Source organism: Dunckerocampus dactyliophorus, chromosome 19 (assembly GCF_027744805.1).
Source record: "Dunckerocampus dactyliophorus isolate RoL2022-P2 chromosome 19, RoL_Ddac_1.1, whole genome shotgun sequence".
NCBI classification, from domain to species: Eukaryota; Metazoa; Chordata; class Actinopteri; order Syngnathiformes; family Syngnathidae; genus Dunckerocampus; species Dunckerocampus dactyliophorus.
In genome coordinates this window covers 4,494,573-4,518,810 of record NC_072837.1, presented here as the reverse complement: position 1 = coordinate 4,518,810, position 24,238 = coordinate 4,494,573, and the positions used below count along the sequence as shown (strand labels likewise).

Below are 24,238 nucleotides of genomic sequence, written 5' to 3'. Positions count from 1 at the left end.
AAAGAATAAGGATGAGAGGCACGTTTATTCTTGCTCCAAGCTCGTCTTCATAGTCGACGGACATTCTCAACACACAAAACACACTTCCCGCCTTCAAAATAAGAGTGCTGTTTGCCGCATGCTGTCTAATTGTGTAAACAAAATAAGGGTGTCATAAAAAGTATCTTACATTAATAACACAATTGGAATTGCACTGGTGACTATGTCTTCCTTAACCACAAGTACGGGTATTGCAGTTTGTAGCAATGTGTGCAGAGGCTGACATTCCATTAAAATAGTTAGCAAAGCTACGTCCGTTTCTGAAATACTTTCCAAATTTGGCCAATAATGTATCACATCAATAAATGTAAGGATTTTTGCATTTAATTAAAGGACATTTTATTTACTGTCACAAAAGTACACACTCTATGCAGGTAAAATAAGTGTAAAAGGTTAAAAAAAATGGATTTCATAGGACCCTAAAAACACTTTGCAGCAAAAAGCAAATAAAGAATGTCTGACTAGCATTTTTGCAGCAAGTCCTTAGAAACATGAGAGGGCCTTAACCTTACACATGTTTAGTTTTGGGTGAAAAACCCATGTCGACATTGAGGTTTATTCCCTATTCCTTTCCTCCATCACCAAAGTGCTTGCTGATGTGTTCAGTTTCTGTAATTTATAAAGAACACGCTTCTAGACCTTGACTTACCAAACTCTACACAGAAAGGCCCCAAAGTCTCAAAGCCAAGGCTAGAATTAAACCAGGGACCTTCTTGCGGTGAAGCATCAGTGCTTAACACTTGCCATCATGCTGCTAGGTATTTACTCCCCTAGAAATGCTGACCTGACATCCTTTGGGATGAATGGAGGAAAGGAGGGGACAGTCTCGGCATACCACAGCCACAAAGACATCCTTTAGTTCTCACATTCTTGACCAGCTGGAGTCTCCCTGGAGAACCGAGCGCTGCGGTCTGACAGACAGGTACTGCCAGGCCTGTCCTGCCAGGCGGACATGGCACTGTCCAACATCTGTCAGGCTCAGCATGTTGAATTAGTGGTGGTGAACAATCTGGCATCAGGTGCACCGCTAAATGAGGGCAATCAAACCAGTCATTACCAAGTGATTCTACGGGATGCGTCGTGTTGTTTGTCCTGTTTCAATCTTAACAGTTTTTTGGAAGATTTTCAACATTTTGGAGCGTCTCTGGTCTGCTGATAAATTCTACCTGATTCCTGTAACGGCACAGCTCAGTGTGTGGTCTTTGGGTCCTTCCAAATAAAATCCAACATTTTGACAGTTTTGTTGATGAACCTCTGACACTGCCAAATGGCTCCTGGGAAGGCTTTTCTCTAGTCACAAAAACTATTTAACCTCCAGTCAATGGGATGTGAGGTTTCTGAGGGGCCGAGGGGTTAACTGAGGTCGGGACATCGTAACCGTGAGCATGGTTGAAGGCAGTTATCCGCCTTGGTCTTTGTATCCCCCCTGCCATGTGACAAAACCTATAAAAGCAATGGAATTTAATACAGCTGGTGTATCTAAAGCCTAAAACTAACAGGGTTCTTCCTACAGGGATCCTTTGCTGCGGTAGTTACCAATATACCTGTACCTATGTCACAAATTAAGACTACCAAGCTTTAATCTGCCTACTTTTGTACATCCATTCACCGATTATCAAGGCCTTCTAAATCTTACCTTAGGTTTTTTTTGTGCTCTGAAAATGTGCAGAATATGTTAAGGAGTGTGTGCTGCAGCATGCATGCCAACGATCCAAAATTCAAAGGCGTTTGCCATATGTCATTTGAATTTGTACAGTACAGTAGCAGTCAAAAGTTTGGACGCACCTTTTCATTCAATAACATGACAAAGTGTCTCCATACTTTTGGCTGATACTGCATGTAGGTGCGACATCTCTGCAAGGTAACGTGGTAAAAGTACATTATTTTGTGCAATAAAAGTAAGAGCAGTGCTGCGGTCCTACAGCGTTGTTTTTTGTTGTGAAGTAAATACTTGCCTTAGATAATGCCAACACTGCATCATCACCTGTTAGGTGGAGCAATTGCATGAATTATTCAATATTTCTGCTTTGTGCGCCTTGTGCCTTGGCTGTATGTAATATTACTAATTTCTAATGGTTATTTATCGTAATTTCCAGTGTAGAAGCCGCTACTTTTTTATCACTCTTTGAGCCCTGCGGCTTACACGGTGATGTGGCAAATTTGTGATGGCATTCTCGTTTGCTTCAGAGCAGTCATTTTTTCGTGCGTGCGCCCTCATCATGGAGAACACACAGTTGCATGTTGATTGGCTTCCGGGTTGAAGGTGATCGGTCTTGGTGCTTTTGCTCAGGCGTGTTGGACCTTGGCAGCGTGGAGCATTGACGGGAGGTCCATTGTCAGGGTCGGGGGCTGATTTGCCTTCGGCCAGTGGTGGCGCTGGGAGCGACAACGAAAGAGGGAGAGATACTGGCGGGGTGTGTGGCGAGGGAATTGTGGAGCCGTTCAGAAGAAGACTTTACTGGTTTTAGTTCCCAGGAGGAGGAGGAGGACAGCGATGAATGACTTTTCTGGTAGGGTACTGTTTAACTAGCCGTAGTACACGCACTGTTCAGTACTGTTTGGGAAAAAGTATTTAATTAATTAAAAGTTTGAAAATTCTGTCTGCGTAACATCTCAGTGTACTAAATATCCCATGTTACTGCTTGGACACCTGCGGCTAGACTGGTGCAGCCTATATATATATATATACTGTATATATATGTGTATATGTATATATGTATATGTACATACTGTATATTTATATATACACAGTATGTACAAATCTTTTTTTCCTCTTTTAAATTTAGTGAGTGTGGCTTATATTGTGTTCTGTGTGCTCTATAGTCTGGCAATTCTGTTAAGTGAGAAGCTCAATGGGTCAATTTCAATTTTCGAACAATAGGCACTGTGAGAAAATTACCTTGTATGCCCACATTTTCATTCCCGTTCCCAGTTTTTGCGTAATTCTGCTTATTAACTAAAACGTTGGTAAAAACAATAGCTCCCGCCTTTTTGCGTGTGCGCCTGGTGGAGGTGACAATGCCGTTTTTAAAAGCCTTGTGAACCATTGTTTTCAAGTTGTAGTGTAAACCAACAGCCAACAAAGTTACAAAACATGCTTGTGTAAGTGGCCCCTTAATCCGCTCTGATTTTTGAGTGGCGCTGGATAGGGGTTAACACGCTGACCCCCATGCTCCTTCTACACGAATCCCCTCCCCCCACTCACTCACAGAATCATCAGCTCCGCCTTCATTTCTACTCACCGCCTCCCCACAGGGCTCACTCGCCTGAACGCTGTCTGTCGCCTGTGTGGGCCAGGTGAGCGCCATCTAAACAAATAGCACCTCTGACTTGTTTTGTCTAATTCACTGCAGGCAGACAGTGAGGCAGACACTCAGGGGCGGCGCCTCTTCATAGTTTACTTGTTCGGAAGAAGATGATGACGTCGGTGTTTTCATGGAGTTATCAGATCAGAAGGCGTACAGATAGATGGCAGTTGGAGAGAGGCTGTTATTTCCTCTTTTTTTAACTTGATGATTTGGAATGAAAGTGGAAAGGAAAGCATAGCTCTCTTTGACGACGTGGTCATTTATTACAAAGTATGCTGCACAACACAGCGGCAACAGAACCAGTGTTGTAATAGTGGTAAGCAGCAAATTGGTCAGGCAGCATTAATACTGATTAATACCGACGTCGTTGTAACAGTCCAGCAAGAGTGTAACATACGTATGGAATCTACTGTCAAACGCTGAATCTCGCAGAAATTGACAGAATGTGATCGAAAAGGAAAAACAAACCAAAGATTTAAGCAGAAAAAATGGAATTTGGGGAAAAAAATAACAGATTTCTTTGGGCCCTGTTTGACTCTCACATCAGTGGATGAGTAGCACGACCAAGATTTTAAAGCGCATGCAGAGCTATCGGATGCTGCCCGCTCATACAGTACTTGGACTGCAGCTACTATCACCTTGTTAAGTCATGAAAAAACTACATCTGGAGGTTGCCTACAGCCACAGCTGTTGATGTTTTTTGACCTAGCGCTAATTAGAGACCCTGGCGGTTATTTGCTTTCGTGTACCACAAACCTGGCGACTACAGTATATCCTACAGATCTGCAGTTAATTGAACAGAGGCACTATTTGGATCATTTACAGTAAGGTGTTTATTATACAGTGTTGCTGTCTTGTGGACTCATTATGAATGTGGGCTGAGACCTAAATAATGTGAGCGATGGCAAATGTGTGTTAGGAACCTTTATGTGCCCGTTATGCAGAAGAATGCAGACATAATTTAATTGATATTTATGTACAACCAGACGCCCAAATATTTGTTATCTTTGTGTAAGTGGCACAAATGATAGCGTTGAAAAGGCAAAGGCTCCTCCCTGTGGATACACAAAGCACACACACGAATACATAGAGCAGACATTGCACCTGTGTGTGTGTGTGTGTGTGTGTGTGTGTGTGTGCAACAAAGCGCTATTGAAAATGAGAAGTTTTGACAACACGGCATGGGTTTTTAAGTCCTAGCTTCATTTAGAGCCATTAAACCATTTACTGCAATGTATACCGAACCACTTGAAATATTCCAGCCTGTAAAAATCTAACCTGCCTTCAAAAAGTCTTTGAAACAATCTACTGGAAATTCCTGAGTGAAAAGGCAAAGCAGCAAGGAAAAAGAAACGCGTTGACGTGATTAATGTGAAAATATGTTCAACGCAAATGTGCCTCAAAGCTTTAGTGTCAACTCAAATCAAGTCCGGGCACACAGGCTACATTAATGTGCACCAATCAAAGTCAGTCATTGTTGGCCTCCGACAGTACTGAGGTAATGCACCATAAATATATCTCGTTGCCTGGGTGATACTGAAACAATGTTGTATTCTTTTACTTGTTCTATGATTGTATTGACTTAGTGTGATAGACTGGTTGCCTTACAGACACAACCATTCTGCTTCTACTATGATAACTGTTTCACCGAGATTAGCAAACAAGCCCCATCACCCATTAGGAGTCAGTCGGACTTGCATCATGGGTAAACGGTCGTGTTTTGGAGCCAATGTAACTAGTACACCTTCACATTTAGAGGAGCCAGTTGAGGTGGCTCAGGCATCTAGTCCGGATGCCTCCCGGACACCTCCCGGTGAGGTGTTCCGGGCATGGCTAGCCGGGAGAAGTGCTCCGGGGCAGACCTAGGACCCGCTGGAGGGATTTTGTCTCACAGCTGGCCTGGGAACGCCTCGTTGTCTTCCTGGTGGAACTGGAAGAGGTGACTGTAGACCGGGAAGTCTGGACTTCCCTACTGAGACTGCTACACCCGTGAGCGAGGCCCGGATAAAGAGAATAAAACAAATGGATGGCTATCAGAAATGGTCAACAATGATTTTAAAAACTGCTTGTGTGGATTTTTTGCAACACACTTCCACAAAGAAGGAAACTTCCATTGTCATCATGAATCCAATTCCCGATACATAGACCTATTAAATATACCGTACTGTATATTTATGGAGTTTATTAGTTTTTTGCTTCATTTAGAGTGTACGGAACCTGGAAGACCACATGGATGAATGTTTTTCTATTTAAAAATGTTTCTGTCCTTCAATGAAATAAAACCTGTAGACATAGGTCTAACATCACCGGCCATTTTCTGATGTTAGGTAAAACCTTTCAAGATGGCAATATCATGTCTGACAGTTGGTTTTGTATGAGAACTAGCCCACCGTATTTATTTATTTATGCAGTGTGATACAGTGTTATGCAAACACTGGTGTTGCAAGGTTCTGTTGATGCTCTTATGTGTAATGTAGACATTGTAGCTGCTTGCACTTGCCCTCTCTTGAGCGGAGCGCCAAGACAAACTAGCGAAGCTGTGAGGAGGATTCCTAAGTGACACTCCAAGCAACATGCAGCCAAGTTATCTTTGCGTTTGTACAATAAATTAGGAATGCATACGTTTGTGGAATCCTGTGCACTGAAGTCTACAGTATGTTCCAAAATGTACTGAAAAAGGCACGGTTGAATTGTGCCTAATTAGAGTGTTGAGGATGAGCCTGGTGGGCGTGTGCGCCAGCAATTATCTCCATATGTCACCCCCACTTAGGTTTGCTGTTGAATTATGCGCTCACATCCTCACACACTGTTTTTGCTCTTGTGTTTTCATGCCTTCTCATTTTGGGTCCTTCTCCCTGTTTCCTGGGAGCTGATTTATGTTCCCAACATCCGCCTCGATCTGCCTGCCTTCTATTTTTTCCTAAGTATTGCAGAGTGCAAGAATATTTTCTGTTTGATACAAAGTTGGCACAGGAGGGGGCCAGTCTGAACAACGAGGCTTTGTACAGCCCCCCAACTGTGTCGCCCTGACAGTCTGCATTACAACACGCTACAGCAGCCCGCCCCCCCCAAAGCAACGCTAATCTGTTATTTGCTGGCCCCTCAGACCAGCTCAGGTAAGGAGCAGTCGGGACTTTTTCCAGCATATTTCCCAGCGCATAACAAGCTATCTGTTGTGTTATTGTTATTCCAAGTATCCCATGAGAACACAGAACACATTTATAGCTTACGTCTTTCTTTTGATACAGCAACGATTATGTAGCTCATCAGGCACGTTGGTTCATGCTAAAAGCTTAAGGGGCTTATGGTTGATGCGTTCAATGAACCACAAGCTATTTCTAATGAGAGTAGCAGACAGGGGGCTATTGCTAGTGTAGTGTTTCACATAGCTGGCCGGAGGTTTGTTGTGCGAAGATCCCCATGCTTTCTAATGCAATGCATATGCAATAAAACATATATTGGGGAAACAGGGAGGGAATTTAATATCAGGAAAAAGGAACATAGGACACAAACACAAAGCAGAGCAGGAACAACTCAAATCCCAAAACCCATTTCTGAGCATTGCAAAAGCGGGAACCATATTATGAATTGGAATGGAGCAAAGAGGACAGAGGACAACACACACCACCGTTGGACCAAAGAACCGGGACAAGGGGAGCCTTTTTACTCACTTACACCTGGGCTGTTTTCCTAAAGAAGTCGGACAGCAGATGGCGCTGTCGCCCTGCCTTCTCTGGCAGGAAGACAGCCCAACATCTGTATAAATCAGCTGATTTTGTGGTGTTTTTCGGATGCGCGACGGGGCTGGTCGTGTTGAACTTCCCCGGTTCTGTGCTACCGCGGGGGACTCATGCATGGCCGGTTTTGCACTCGGCTGCAACGTTTTTTCCGAACTTCGACGTTTCCCCTGCTTATGTTGGTGCACGGTGTTGTTGTGATCGCGTGGGCTCTATCTGGTGCTGCTGGATAGACGTGCTGCAGTGGAGTTTTGAATGGACTGCATGTATAGGAGTGCTAATATTGGAGCTTTTAGATGTAGGCTGATATAATCCGATACGACTTCCTGGTTTGCTGAGGATGGCATAAGACAATGGGATCATAGCGGTTTTGGTTCTCAGTCGGGGGTAAAGGTTCCACGACACAGCAAATTATTCCAAAAAATCGTGGCGCACCATATTTCTGTTTGTTTTTTATTTGTATGTTAGAAAACCACTTCCTGTTTCACAGCAGATGACATAAGACAATTGGATTGTACGATTTTCTTGGTTCTGGGGGGTTATGATCGTAACAAAAGTGAAAGAATCCTGTTGATTGGTTGTGTGACCGTTGGAGAATGGTGTAAGACTTCGAAATTTGTATTTTAAAATAGTTTCTTCTCCAAATTTGTGTCTAAGTTCTTCCTCAGCAAATATGGCACCCCTCTGCTACCTCTTACATGTAAATCAGTTGGATCGTTTTGGCGTAACCCTGCCGGAAATAGCCAGTTACAATCATTCACTACTTGACTGCAGTGATGGAAAGACAGTATCACAAGGAGATGCATCAAAGCCTTTGAAGCAGTTGTGAGAAGTCATTAGACGTGTGTGAGGAGTAAATTCCAAGTGCAGCGATGTCTGCCCAGCCAGACAAAGTCTTTGTCGAACTTTTCAATGACCACCAGCAAGGTAGTCTTTGACAATTAATCTGGTCCTTCCCCGACAACCTGTCTGGGTTCGTTGGAAATGGAAGCGGATCTCTTTGCTAAATCCCACTGGGGCGTGCTTGCAGATGGCTTTTCTCTCCCTCGACCACTCTGGGGGTTGTTCTCGTGCTTGTTTTCACAGAGCAGCTCCTGTGTTAAGCTTGTTAATTCTCCTCAAAGCTCACAGCCTTTCAGCTCCCACCCACTTGTACCTTTTTTTTTTTTTTTTGGAGGAAATACCTCCCTTTTCTTCACGGTGCATTCTTGGACCTTAAAATGAGGCATGCTGTCTTGCAGGTTAATACGGCAAGACTCATTCTTGTTTTGGTACTTGCAGTGGTTCTAGGTACTAGGTACAAATCACGTCCTATCCTGTATTGCTTCTTATTTGAAAAATATCTAATTTAGAGTCTTGGATTAACCTACCAAACAGAAGGCAAACACGCAAACTCAACACAGAGAGATATTCCCACCCGTTGTACTGTTCTGAAGAAAAAGAACGACTGTTGTTGAATAAGAAACACCTTTTCCAAACTGTTACTAAGGATGGCCATACGTATCAATTTATCATTCATATGAAGAATGTGGTCAAATGTGTGGACTTGCAACCCGCAGAGACACTGGTGATTCAGCCTCAGCTAGTTTGTGGTCCAAAGAAGAAGATGTAGAAGTTGCAAAGCTCCTCGAGGAAGCATCATTCTGTTCAATATGACACTACAATGGAAGCAGGAGTTCAGAACATTCACCCAGACCTATTGGATTATTATTATTTTTTTTTTTTCAATAACAATTCATTGTGTGTATATATATCCATAGCATTCTTTTGAACCTGCTGACTAAAAACAGTACAAGGGAGTCAAAATTGAAATTTGAGGTGCGCTCAAAACGTGCTTTTTCCTGCGGCGTTCAATCACAGCCCCATCATAAAAAATAATTGTAAAATTTTTAAGCAAATGAAAAATAGTGTCAAATAAAACCGTGCACTCATAAATGTCACTGATAACATTTGTGATGATTGGACACCACATGATTTTTTGATATCAATACATCACGAGAAAAGCACTCTAGAGAGCGCAGACCCCCACCAAGCGCCATAGTCCCCCCCCATTGTGATTTACCCCATCAATATCAGTCCTACATTTATTTTATCTACATATTTTGATTACTCGACCATGGAAACATACCATTCGCAATGGGATCCATCGTGATATCAATATTAGTTCAGTCGTTATTCACAAAAATGGCATTTTCCGTAATGGCAGTTTTCCTCTGGATCGAGCTCCATAGCTTTTGAAGATACAACACATCCGTTGGCACGCTCCAGATTCCAGTGTCTTTGCTATATACAGTATAATGGTGTTTGTTGCATGTGTATAGAGATTTCTTTAAATTCCTTTGGAACCGCATCCAGTTTATCTCCGTGTCTGATGTGTCATAGGCTACATGCCAGAAAATGACCTCTACTTTTTCCGGCCTCAGGCATCACATGACTCCATATTCGTTGCTTAAATCTGTTCAGCTGTCAGGCGAGGGACCGCGTAAGGATCCATCTGTTGTTCGCTTAGTGACAATAAAGACACACTGCTGCATCTGTCTCTTGTCTGCTGGTCTGTCAGCGATGAGGCCGTCTGGCAGCCACTCAGCTCTCGCGGGCTCATAAAAGTGACCATTAAAATGATGAATCTCACCTCGCCTTGCGCTCTCGCTGCATCTCTATCTGTGTCTCGTGAGTGTGTCTGGACATGCACGCAGACACCATGCAGGGGGCTTCCCGTAGACCGCCCTCCTTTCACCTCTTCTCCCCCTTATCCCTTCTCATCAGTGATAAGCAGCGTTCTAACGCACATGCACTGTGAGTAAAAGTGTCCTCTTGCAGAGTGTCCTTTGACCTAAAGGGGTCATAAAGGGAGGCACGTGCTTAAAAGGGGGTCGTGGAAGGGCATGGGTGGGACTCGAGTTTGGCTCAGGGAAGATTCTGTGCCTTCTATCCAACATCTTTGCCTGGCAGATGTTCTCTACCCACTATCACCCCCTGAGGATGAGCTTATAGAGAACAGAGGTGACCTGTGTCTTGTTGCTATCGCCACTTGGGTGGCCTTTGGCTGTTAGCACACAAGCTTGTATGGATTGAAAAGAAGGGAAATAAGGCACATGTTGAGTTCAAGTTCTCACACTTCATGTGACACCTCATCAATTCGAATTATGCAGTCCTCTGCATTATCTGCTTTTCCGTAGATAAAACCAATGTTGATTCTTGCTTTTTCTTTCTGGCCGAGTATCCAAAAAGAGGTTATGTTATGTTCCCGCCTGTTTTCCAGAAGGATTACGCAAAAAAACGGTCAACTGAGTTCCATAACAATTTCTGTAAGAAAGAACCTGGTTGGTTCAAATTGAGTAATTTACTTCTCGGATTGACCCCAACTACCAGACAACTATGAATATAAAACGAACCCTCTTTTTCAAGACCAGTGTTTGAAAAAGTAAGTAAATATTTCATATTCAATGAAGGAGTAAGATCTCCAAGTACAAAATGGAGGAGGTACACGACACACATAGACGTCCACAAGTGAGACGTAGGAAAAAAATTGACCTTTTTCCCAAACCTGACACCAGAAAAAAATACAGACGACGCACAAAGACATGCAAAATGTGTAAGTATGTCTTGCAACTTGAAAAAAACACAAGCGCCTGCAGAGTTTGTTTGACATGACAAAGAACCCCTGCGGCCAGTCTACCGCTTGAAAATCAGCACATCACACTTGCGACCTCCGTGCATTTCGTGCGTTTTTTTTTTGCGCGTAGACTGGCCGTTGCAGCCCACACAACCGGTTGTGACCTAAGCTTTACTGGGGTGTGAGAGTGACAGGAAGGAAAGCGCTGACTCACTTTGGGAGAGGTCGTTAGCTGCCACCTGCTACATTGCATGTATAAATCGCTATGTAAATGGGAAATGGACTTCCACTTGGATAGCGCTTTTCTGCCTACAAGGTACTTAAAGCGCTTTGACAATGTCATCACACTCACCTGCTGATGACACAGCATCGGGAGCAACTGGGGATTCAGTATGTTGCCCAAGGGTACTTCAACATGGTCATACCAGCAACCTTCAGGTATTTCTAGTGTTGAGTTTATTAAATGCCTGCTAAAAAAAACCCCATCTTAATCACTATTGCAGAACCTGTAGAGTTTCACAACACAAATAATGCGCATTGTCTTAATCCCGGGACCAGACCCTGGTGTTAGTTGGTGTTTGATGTTCATGTCCAATGGGTTTAGGTTTGTCTGTGCACGCTGGTGTGCGTAGGGGTGAGAAAGATAAGCCATCTCGGGCAGGAGGAAAGGACCTGGCAATCAGAGTGTTTGTGTTTGTTTCCCTGCTTTGGATTATTTCAGCTGCTCTGTTTCCGCTCTCAGTCTGTCAGGGGGAGGAAGGCGTTGACCAATCTGCCATTCAAATTAAGGAGACCATCATCAGTGAATATTGATGTCAACCAGCGAGCCAAGCTCTTGATTTGTTTGGGAACAAAGAAGAAACATAACGGACATGTTGGAACAGCGTCAGCTTTTAGACTCGTTTGGTTTTACTGCTTTCATGGGAATAAGAACTGAAGATTGCTGTGTTGACATTTCACATAAAAATGCCCGCTATGTTCGCGTTGAAGTGAGGGGTGGGGGCATCTTGGTGGATTTTGGGGGGCAGGGTCGCTCAAAACTCAATCGGGTTTTGGTCTGAAGTCCTAGAGCAAAAATCCAGGGGTAAGCCCCCTCAGGTGACGCCCCCACTATTAACTGTGCCAAATAAATGCGTGTGTATGCACAGTTGAATGTGAAATGGGGTGCCAACTCCAGCAGACACTTCATGTGCCAGGCGGTTGTGCTGTCAACACCTCAAGCCCAACACTTTGCTCAATGGCCCTCTATGCAGTACAGCTGAAAGCAGTACAGCTTGGCTGTGCAAACTCTTGTATGAGCCGGTTTTCTTGTCTGACTGATCGCTTGATTTCCCTATTTTTCTCTCTGGGTGCTCGCACAATAGCACACTTTAGTCCCGTTCATTACAACTCCACTTCATTCCCCCAATTGGTGTGAATTAGCTTGAAAAAATGTAACATGTTTCAATACGACAGGATTTACCGCATTGAGAAAAAAAGTCTGAAAACGCCGGGCCGTCGTCTTTTGCAGATCCAAACCAACAAGTGAGTCAGAGCTTTTCTTCCTGTCACACACACCAGTGATCTGGAGAGATGCAGCTGTAACACAAAAACCAGCTGAAAAAAAGTAACTCATAAGTCAGGCAAGTTAGCAAAAAACAGGAAGCGTTAAGATGCTAATTTTTATTTAAAAAAGGTTCATCAAACAACTATGAAATATGATTAGAGCTTCCGCAATTAGACGATCTGGTCGACCTAATCCACTGAAAATTAGTCTGGCAGTTTTTTTTGTTGAGGCGTCGTCCTACTGTTGACCAATCAATCAAATGTCCGATGGCGCTAAACATTGCGACGCTAAATACGACAGACAGACAAAAGAGGAGAGAAGTGAATCAAGCAAGAGGGAGGAACTGGTGGGAAATACAAGGAAAGAAGAGCGAAACCAGTGATGATACGGAGAGAAAGGGCAGCCAGGCAAGCATCTTGTATCTACCTGTACGTCAGAGGTGTCCAAAGTGCGGCCCGAGGGCCATTTGTGGCCCACAGCTGCTTTTTTATTGACCCGCGGTACATTCTAAAAATAGAAAACTTAAAAAAAATAAATAAATAAAAGACATCAAAAATGAAAAATCAGCAGTAATTTTACAACAAAAAGACAAAATATTTAAAGAAAAAGTTGCAATATTATGAAAAAGAAAATAACAAAGTTGTAATTTACAAAAAATATTAGGTTGCGGAAAAAGTTACAATGTTAGAATAACGTAAAAATATTATGGGAATAAGGTCGTAATTCAGAAAACTTCCAAGAATAAAGTTGAAATAGTTGGGAAATTAAAAAAACAAGCTGTCATTTTACGAGAATAAAGTCCAAATATTAAGTGAAAAAACGTACTCTAACAAGAAAAAAGGCTCAATTTGACAAGAATGGACATGTAATATCATGAGCATAGAGTTGAAATATTAAAGAAAAAATATATGATTTGTTTTTCAAGTCATACTATTATGAGAAACAAACAAAACAAAATAAAGTTGGAATTTATGGATAATTAGGTTAGTCGTAATATTAGCGGAATGAAATCATCATATTATAAGAAGAACATTTACCAAGATTATTTAAAAATCAAAACAAAAGTATGCCAGTAAAATAACGTGCTTCCGCCACAAAAGTTACGGCGACAGAAGAGGGATTTGTACCTTAGCTTGACGAAATTGTCTGTATCTGGACCTGTTTGAATTTTAGTTGATTATCTCTGATTTAGGTCGTAAGCCGGTCCAGTTATTTCACTATTTGAAAAAATGTGTCGTTAGAAAATGAGTGATTACTGGCATCCCCCTTTTTTGTTGGAATCTAACAGTTATTATTTCAGCAGTTCCGGGTCTTGAAAAGCCGAGAATGGTCGTCTCATATTGGGGTCAGTATAGTATCATGATACAGTTGCTTATCGTCTGCAGGCTCCAACAATGAGTGTTTACCAGCCATTTACAAAAGAAGGTATTGGGCTAGCTAATGTACAGTATAGATGTGTTTACACAGTCTGAGGTGGTTTCGCTCCAGACTCAATGCAGCACTTGAAAGAACTTGCAGTGAGCTACCCATTTACCGTCCCTAAGTAGTTCAAAAAGTAATCCAACCCTGACTTTGTGGCAAGTTGAACTCCGTCTGCTCCATAGTGTAAAGGAGAAAGAAATGGGCTAATCCCAAATGTGGAATATTAGCAGATAGGCGATTGTACTGTAAGTGGAATGTGATGAATTCATGTCATGTCAAGTTAAATCAGGAGTTTGAGAACTGAAACGTTTTTTGTCGTGCAGTCTTGCAGCACACCTTATCAGCGTGGCTCATGCAGCGCGTTTATCATCTGTTCCCGTCTTTAACGGTGAGTTTAGCGGTATGGCCGCATGATTTCAAAGTAGAGGGGCTTTGAGTTGTTTTATCTCAACGCTCCAGGGCCTTTTAGTGGCTCCGCGGTCTGTGGGGAGAAGTAATTAGTACGGGAGCTAAAGCCATCCCATGTGGCCTTTGGACCTTTTGCTGTCACTGTTAAATGCGGCCTCGCCTGGAAAGATGGACGCTCTTTATCTTTTAAAGTCTTTTAAAACAACAAAACACTTGATGAGGCTGCGTACTGTTACTGCGTTCGTTCTCCTCTTCAGTTTTTCTTCTCTCAAGTGGGCAGCGTGCGGAGGGAACCTCCGCTCTTCCCGGTAATCACCACTTGAAGGGGATTCCTTTTGCAGCAGCAGGCCTGCAGCGCTGCTTTTCTTAAACTTTTTGATGGTTTGACAGCTATAATTTTCTTAAAATAACACCAATAAAGTCGTGAGGCTGTAAATGCACAAGAGGCTAATGTAGCGAGATGAAACGCAAAGCGGCCTTTGATTTTTGCGGCGTTCAAACAACATCTTGGCTACTTGCTGGAATGCGTTTTGAGGTCTGGTTACAAATATATCATTATTATGAGCGCAAGGTCTATTTCAAGACCTTTGACTCCCATTCATACAGTGTGTGGAATATCTAAATGAATGACAACTACACTCGTGATGCCATCAACCACTAGTCTCATCAGCACTAATATGAATTTGTTTATTTACTTCATATTTGGGATGGGCAATATTGCTTAAAATCCATATTGTGATATGTATTACACTGTAATTACGGTAATCCCTCGTTCATCGTGGTTAATTCGTTCCAGACCTGACCGTGATAAGTGAATTTCAGCAAAGTAGGATTCAGAAAATGAGTAAAATAATAAAACCATTGAAATAAATGATTAATTATGAAGAAGTACTCGTAGAATGAATACTAATTCACACGGTTCTGTTTACGATGGGCCATTGTTTCCCCAGACGGAGACCGACTGGCCGAGCAGCGTCTTGCTGGTCTTATACATCACGGTCTTACGCAGGCTGAAGAAAAAGTAGTTCCCACCAACCAAGTATCACTGAGACAAGCTCTCAATCATTTAGTTACTTTCCACTGTGTTCCTGTTCATGATACACATGACCTCAAATGACTGAAGTACCAGAGTAGCGATATTTTGATCCGAGAATCGATTTTAGAGCGTAAAGATGTGGTATCGGCGGTATCAATATTTCAGTATTCATCCGCACATCACTTACTTTGGGAGTTGGATACCCCTGTGGTTGTATGGCTCACAATTGGACCAAAAATGCACCTCGGAAAGTCGCACAAAGCCTATAAGTTGGAACCGCCATCATGCCACACAAAACCTCAGCTCTAGAAGCAGTGCTTTTTGGCTTTTTGTGGCTTTAGGCTGATCCTAACCAGTCATTTTACTACCTGTATGGTTTTTTTTTATGATTACAAGAGAAACTACTTGTACGCGTGTGAAAATAAATGTTACCACAGATGTTACCTGCACAGTAATAGCAAATGTTTTTATGATGGCAACAGTTTGACCCCAGAACGGATCATTTATATTTCCGTGATTTACTTTAGGTTAACTTAGTAAAGTCTTAGCATTCGAGCTTAGAGGTTCCATTGTACTGCAATAAAAATGTATTTCCTGCAACATTATCATTTGTAGCACAACATTATGGTACTTTTGACAATTGAATCACACACAAAAATAATTTGCCGTTGGTGGAAGGTGGTTGAATAACCTGTCATTTCCAATCCCAATGTGTTCATTCCTCAAACCCAGCCACTAAAAGAAGGTGACATCTTTCAAGGTTGAGGAAGCCTTAAGCAGAATTTATGCTCCAGCTGCACTGCCTCTGGAGTTCAATCACGACCACTCCCCTCCTCCTCCTGCACCTGTCAGAAATATTTGTTGTGCTTCGGTTTTAGAATTAACATCCCGACATACGTGTTACCACACGCATGGGCATCGCAGTTTTGGAGAAATTTCTTGGCCGTGGTCAGCACGTAGAGGAAGTAGGGTGTCAGATGGGTTGCAAGTGTGTCGTACTTATGGAGGAAGTGATTCTTGACACCCGCGTGCTTGCCGCTCGCCCTCCGTTGGTAGTTTTTAGATGGGGAGTGCGGCGTGCGACTTGTGCGTGCTAGGTGCGCTTCTTGTAAGGCTGTAATACGTTTGACTCACTGGGGACGTACGTGTGTGGGCGTCTTACGAGGCTCGTGCAGCCCGCTCACTTCCATTGCAAGATGGGCATCCTGGCTTCCTACGGCCGTCGTGACCGGGAGAACCAGAGTGTACAGCGGGAAGATCCGCCCGCCTTGGAAGGTGCATGTTAATGTCGGATACGCTACGTGAGCAGCCGCCGTGCATCCACGGAGGTCGGGAGAAGCAGAGTGTACAGCTGGAGGAGTCGCCCGTCGCATGAAACCCCAAGTCAGATGCTGATTCATAAGCTTTTTAAATTTGTTGAGAAGCATGAAAACCATTCAGAAGTGATAACCTGCTCGTTGAAAACGTGAAGATGAATAATGGGCGGATAGATTTGTGTACGGTATGTCCAAGGAATACCCGTGTGCTGCCATTCGAGGACCTAAGATGCTTACTGTGGACATTTTTGCAATTGTATTCCAACAATGCTCTCTACAGTTAACCATTAACCTCCTTGTTTAAACAGAAGAGAAAAAGCAGTACCCGTAAAGACGAAAAAGCCTCAAAGGTCCCGAGCTAAACATGCACACTGAAATGCACAAACAAGACTACTGTAGGCAAATATCAAGGAAATCCAGTCTCCCGATCCTGATTACAGAAATATCAGCATGTTGATTGAAAGTCAGCCCAGCTTCCGAAAAACAATTTAGAGTTCAGCTTTTTTAATTACAGTCAAGAGAATGCAATTTGTCTGAATGGCCTGTCGGTGATACACACTCTTGTTTATATCGGAATTTAGGTGTTAAATAGAGATGCTCGATATTGGCTTTCTTACCGATATCTGATATCGTCCAGCACTTGATATCGTCCAGCACTTGAACACACAACACTTCTTCAAATGCGGTATCAGTCCATTTAGAACATAGAGACATAATCCCTAACAGTTTGCTGTAAATTGGATTTGGTATGCAACCCTTAACAAGAGGCTCTCGTCTGACTTTCTCAGGGAGGAAATCCTTCTCTTTTCTGTGTCATGTTGACACAACACTGTGGGCCGTCACTAATCTCCATCATACATGACGCTCCCCCCTCCACCCCCTCCCTTCATTGCAGGGTCAAGCTTCGGGGTCATCACATGACGCCTCGCCAGGAGATTACAGCTGAAACTCGAATATGACAAGGAGCATGTTAAATGCGTCACATGACTTGATGTCCCCTTTGCCGTGCAAAAAACAGCTGCGGCTTTTGTGTGGGGGGAAAAAAAAAACCTTTGCTGTGGCTTTATTTGTGCACGAACAGCATCTACTGTAGACCGCAACCTTTTTTAATGGGCAAATACACAAACCAGCACGACACACAATAGAAGAGCGGTGCTTTTGTGAAGAGAAAGGGCAGTGTGCTAGTTAAGGAAGGCTGGTGGTGAAAAGAAAAGGGGAGGAGACGCTTCTGGGTGTTCTTCTATCTTGTATTGTTTCGCCTCTGAGGGACACCCGCCATTGGCTAGGTGGTTTACACAGGTGCCGTAACCGTGCCTGCTTCTTTGGCCTTGAAAGGAGGCTTCAGTCACCAGGTACCATGAAGGGGACAATGATGGAATAGATGGATGGAGGGAAGAGATTGATGGTGCAAAAAGAACATCTATAGAGAGTTCCTTTGCGTGAGATAATCTACTTGCCTTCTAATTCCTCTTTTAGGAATGTGTCCAGGGTGGCCACCCCTGCGCCACACACTTCCAATCATCTTGTCGTCTGTTTCCCTCGCCTGTTTCCATGGTTTCACTGCTGCACCCAAGGCATCGTGTAACTGGAGGGCGCCGAAAACTCCTGGTCACGTGGTCCTTCTGGTCAGTGGCTCTTGGCCCAGACCTCGCACTCATGATCATTTGATTTGGCAGCAACACCACCTTTACTACCCTTAAGTGCAAGCACTGCGTTGTTTTTGATTGTGTATGAGCTGTCAAATGGACGTACAGTATCTATAGATATACTCTAGGTTCCAGCAAGGGCCACATAGTGAAAACTGAAAGGATGCAAAGGCTTTGGAAGTTTGTAAAGTAAGACATGTATATATGCTCAAAAGTTGTATATATTTGAAGAAAAAACTGCATTTCGGCTTTGTGATGTAGGTGAAAACTCCTTTTTCCCGTTTTAGCTGATGTTTTTTTCAAATTTTCCAAATATTTCAACGTTCTTTTTAAATAATCTCTGTAAATGTTTACTTTATCCCAGCAATATGACTTGACTTTATTCCATAACATTATAACCTTTTCTCCAGCCTAATTTTCCCAAAACGACAACTTTATTTTGTTTGGTTTGTTTGTCATCAAATAAATAAAACAGATTTTTATTTAATATTTCAACTTTATTAAATGACATTATTTTCCTCATATTATTACAAATTTACACTCGTTTTTCTCTTTACAGTACGACTTTTTCTCTTAATATGTTTTTTTTAATTTTGTGACTACTTCCACTTCCTTCTTTTAAATGTTCTTTTCCTACCATAATAACGTTTTCCGCAACCTAATTTTCCAAAAATTACAGCTTTTTTGCTGTTGTTTTCTTTGTTTTTCCTTTCATTTTTCTTTTTCTTATTTCCTTTCTTTTACTTCATTACATGACTTTAAAAAAAAGACATCTTTCTTTAACATTTCCACTTTATGCTACTAAAATGATGTTATTTTTCCACTTTAGTAGAGTTTGAGTTGCACAGAGAGTAGTCAGTCAGTCAGGCACACTTACCCAACCAGAAGTTGCCCAGCATACCTTGTGGGCTATGAATTAGTATAAAATAGTATTGTTTTGGATCTATATTAGTGTGTAAGCGTTTATTTGGATACCCACATAGTCCGTGTGGTGCAATGTGTGTTTCACAGTGTGTTATGTTTGGCTGCACCATGAGTGAGGGATGTGTTTGGGGGGTGGTGACCTTGTTGGTTTGATTTGTGAGAGTATGGGTGTCAAGCTAATGCATTGCAGGTGGATGGCGTTTCCTCAGAAACGTATGTTATAGCCTTGCTTAGATTGTGATAAGTAAACATTTATACGGGCATCTCTATTATTCCCGGATTTTTGCCTTTGAAAGCGGAGATCTACTGCATACATACGCAAATTCCATGAGCGGGGATTGTTTTTTAACTTTGATGTCACTGCAAAAGAAGAAAAACAGTTTTTGCTCGTTGGTTCTTGTGCAAATGCACCCTGATTCTGTGTTGTTTTCTTTTGTTGTTTGAATGGGGCTTGTATGCTAATGGTATTTATTTTGTACGTATCGCAGCCAGCCACAGGTGCGTTGCTGTGTAAATGTGTTACCGAGTATTGGCGATGTGATAACCATCCATACTTAGACGTGACCTTTGGAGGCGTCACTGACCATGTTTCCCTTCCATCTTGCGGCCGTGGTGATAAGCGGACAATGTGTGTTTTCCACCTAAGCATGTGTGTGCTGGGGAGCACCGTTTCAATGTAATCCCAAGCAAAGACGAACCAAATAAAGCAAATTGAATCACACCGTGTCTACTTTGCGAGTGTGTGCAGGCGTGCATGTGTGTTGACTCTTTGTAAATGTGTTTGCGCAGCACTTCAGCAGTAGGCTCGAACTCAGCTTGGAGTTTGTTTTCAGCTGTTTCAATACACCTCAAGCTTAATTCATTCATGACCGCAATCTGATAAGCTGGTAAATCTAGTAAAGATAGTGTGCGGCTGTTAATTGTTCCTCTTTTGCATCCTGGAACAGCAGATAAATGCAGTGTTCCCAGTTATATGGTGGTTGCTAGGGGAATCATGCCTTCCCTTTATCAGTGTGGAATGTTAATGGTGGCTCTACGGTGGGTTTGGTTCTGCTTTGTGACTGGCAGCTCTCGATTACTGTTTAGAAACTGGATAAGTTGAATTTTATTGTATATTTGTACTAATATGTTGAAACAATACAGTACTGACAGCATATTTAGCATAAAGAGTACCTGTCTTGTCTATTAATAGCCATCATGGCATCTTGTCTCACAGGCTATTTGTCCAAAGTGTTAAAGAACTACACCGAACAGGCCTGTGACGGAGACCTCCTGTCTGTTCGCTGCCCACCACGCACCACCATCACCGTCCAATCTGCTTTTTACGGAAGGAAAGGCGTCTCGGACCACCATCAGTGTCCTCAGACCTACCAGGCCTTCGTAGGTTATTATGACGCTCGGGAGGATGACTATTGCTCCGTGTCCACTGCACTACAGGTATTACATCTTCCATTTTTAGCAGCACTCGAGAGAAATTGTCCTCAATCTCTGGCCAAGGGTTAATTAACATTTGGAAGCCTGCTGATTATGTAATGTATTGTTAGCGTGTTTTCCGGCAAATTACACTCCCTAAAGAGGAGACGGGCTTGTGTGTTTTCTCATGACACAAAGCGATTTCATGGGCCTCAGCATCCACTCCCAAATTAGAGCCGCCACTGGAAGCGCTGTGTTGCAATACAAACACACACTTGCATTTTGTCCGCTATTCATTCAGTGGTGTTGTGTATTTTTAGTTACACCCCCCTCCCCTGCCTTGAAGTGTCGAACAACAGCGTGTCCCATAACATCAGGACCTCCATGAATGCACTGACACAGAGAGCACATTGTTTTCAACTGGTGTATTCGCCATAGTCCTCAATCCATCCATCCGTTTTTGATGCCGCTTGTCCTCAATAGGGTCACGGGGTATGTTGGAGCCTGGACTTGAACATTTCAAGACTTCGGACTCGACTCGACCTGTCTTGTCATGAGTTGAGACGTGACTTGCCCGTTTTTCCTTGAGACTTGCAAAGCACTGACTTGCTCCCACCGCTGGTATATATGTATCATAAACACTTATGGTTCGACTGTACTATGCAGATTGCCTTTCCACTTTCCAACAGTACACTTTACTTTAGTTCACTTTCCAGCCTAAAGGCTTCCAAAATATCTGACCCATACCACATTTTAGTACAGTCCTCCCTCGTTTATAGCGGTTAATTGGTTCCAGACCTGACGGCAAAAAATGAATTTACACCATTTAGGATTCAATGTTAATAAACAGAATATATTTGTAGTTAGAGCATAGAAAACCAATTTATGACTTTCTAGATACGTTTTTTAACATTATCACTGCCCTGTAGACATGAAATAACACGACTTTACGCTCCTATTATTCATTGTTTACAACACATTGCGGAACTGTTATGCTGCAGGGACTCAAGACGGCCGCTAGCTAGTAAGCTAGCAAGCTAACCAGTTAGCCTAGAATGTATTTCTTCTGAACATAAGAAGCCAAACACTTACTACTTCCACACGGAATGGGAGAATGACTTTTTTTCACTCTATCATGGCTATCTTCATGACTTCATGCGGTGTTAAGGTAATGTTATGAAAGGTAATGTGTCAATGTTTTGTGCCATTACTGTCGCCGTGTGAGCAGAATGCAACATATCACTTGTATTTCAATATGTTTTGACTAAAGATAGACCATAGTCTACCACAAAACAGTGATCATTTATTAATTAATTTCTGGGGAAAAAAGGGGTAAAGCAAGGAGGCGATAATGGAACCATGATATCGCGAGGGACGACTGTCTACTTTTGTTAGGCACAGGTAGCAGTAGTACGATACGGTTAGCTTATGTGGGGTGGAGCTGAACACTCCGCTACCATTTCATTGGTTGACAAAGAAATGTCAGTTTCTCCATATCACTACTTTCCTTCATCTGTATGCTGTGATCCATCTTTTTTGCTTGATGCCCACACTACACCATTAGGACTTCCTTGTGGAATGTAGGTGACTAGAACGTTACATGTTAGGGTGAAAATTGAGATGCAAAGGGATGAATGAACAGAGCGGACCTTTCCGGATTTTTCCTCCCCCCCCCACTCCTTCCCCTCCCCAGGTTCTAATGGTTGTAAGCCCCCTGTTTGAAGTGGTTTTAGGTTTGCATGCTTCTGGCTTCGCCGCATTCGCCTCATTGTTCACCTACTTGTTGTGGTCCTCTCCCGCTAACCTGCCCCTGTTTAGAAAATGCTGGATGAGTGCCAAGACAGAAGGAGCTGTCAAGTTCTTGTCAACAGCCGAGTGTTCGGGACGGACCAGTGTCCTGGCAGCAGCAAGTACCTCTCGGTGTGGTACAAGTGCAGACCCAGTAAGTCCAGCACTACTTTGCATCCTCTTCACTGTTTTTTACCATTGAAACTTGCTGATATTACATTACCTGTATCAGACAGATTTGAGATGTGTATTTGACCCATGCACATTAAAAACACAGTAATAACACTGAGCAGTGAAATTCTTACTTTGCTAGGGTTTCTCCACTTACACAAAGAAGAAGACTGATAACCCAGGGACCAGACAAGGGTAGAGATGCTCGATATCGACTTTCTTTGCCGGTATCTGATACTGTCGTTCCCCGTTTATCGCAGTTAATTGATTCCAGACCTGACCTCAAAAAGTGAATTTCCGCAAAGTAGGATTCAATATTAATAAATGGGATAATTTTCACAATTACAGCATAGAAAACCTTTCTAAATACGGATTTTAACATTATTCGAGCCCTGTAGACCTGAAATCGTCCCTATTATACTCCTATTATTCTTTGTTTACATCACATTGTGCAGGCTACGGGATCACTGCAGGGACATAACAGCTAGCAGCTATCTAGTTAGCCTTTCCAATTTACTTATTCTAAACTTAAGAAAGTGTCTCAAACGGAGTGGGGAAAAAGGACAAAGAAGCCAAAAACTTACCACTTCCACACAGAATGAGAGGAGAACCTTTTTTTCCATTTGATCTCAGCCATGGCTCGTTGGCTCGGCTCTACCTGCTGCGTAGCCAGTGTCCATGCTGTGTGAGCGGTATTGTAACTTAACATCAAGTCTCATAACATGACCGATGCCTAGTGACCAGAATACTACGTTTAACTTGTCTTTCATTTTCATTTCTTTCACTAATAATTGGTCAACCACGAAACAACGATCATTTATTAATGAGTTATTTTTTGAAAAACCGTGATGGAGCAACATTTGAACCGCAATATATAGGGACGGCTGTATATCGATACTGTCCAACACATCAGTACCGATAACGATATCCGCAGCAGCTCTTACCTCATGCTAATGTCACCTCATGCTTCTTTTTCTGTGGTTTCTCAAAGACGCACTGTTTGTGCAACATAAGGCAAATACTGCAATATACTGTTTGATACAAGTTATAGAGAAGTCCCGTGTATATTGTCAACATTGTCATCAAAAAATCATGTCCTACTATCAATAGCAACAATAGAAATTTGGAAATTTGGAAATTTGTGTGGTACAAACATCCTGATGAACAAAAAACACGGTCAAGTGCAAAGTGTGAAATGCTGGACTAATACAGTCAGCGAAATTACAAACTGCGCTCATTCTCAGTTTCCGCAAGTTGCTGACTATTTTGCTGCATGAACGCTGCATTTGAGTTGGTGTGATTCCTCCTGAGGTGTGATATTAAATTAGGCGTATTGAAAGAGGATGCCTTACTACCCCCTTGTGCAAAAATAGTGCTTTACAGTCATTGAAAACTGCATATTTACTTGGAAATAATTCCAGACCACGGGCATGCTGAGCTAGCCAACAAAGTACAGTTTGATGAGGGCCCACTTGCATGCCGGTATCAATATCGGCATAAAAAAGGGCCGATTTCCATTTTTATCCCAGTATCGGCCAATTCGGACATCCCTAGACCAGGGTGTAGTCCGTACTTCACCCTAAGTCAACTGGGAGAGGCTTCAGCCCCTGCTTTGACTTTGCTTTGCCTACAACCACCACAGGGCCTTAATCCCACTCTCATCTTCATTCAAGCCGCAGCACTGCAGTTCACGGAGGAGTGAGCAGAAGTGGAAGAATTAATCCACTGATCCCTCTGCTTTCACTACTTTTTCCCCTCCAATCAACAGCTCTTTGTTCACTGTCACTTAACCAATGACTTGTTAGGGTAGCAAAGAAAGGCAGCGTGGGGAGCAGCAGGATGGTGCCACTGCTCTGAAAGAAGAAGCG

General features: G+C 42.7%; 1 protein-coding gene across 1 annotated transcript in view; it reads left to right on the top strand.

The window, feature by feature from the left end:
* The window catches only part of LOC129172020 (protein eva-1 homolog A), a 72,123-nt gene that overhangs the window by 2,783 nt on the left and 45,102 nt on the right, over positions 1-24,238 (top strand). The window contains exons 2-3 of the mRNA XM_054761339.1: positions 20,215-20,435; positions 22,230-22,353. Coding sequence (XP_054617314.1) covers positions 20,215-20,435; positions 22,230-22,353 — 345 coding nt within the window. The remainder of the gene's footprint in view (positions 1-20,214; positions 20,436-22,229; positions 22,354-24,238) is intronic.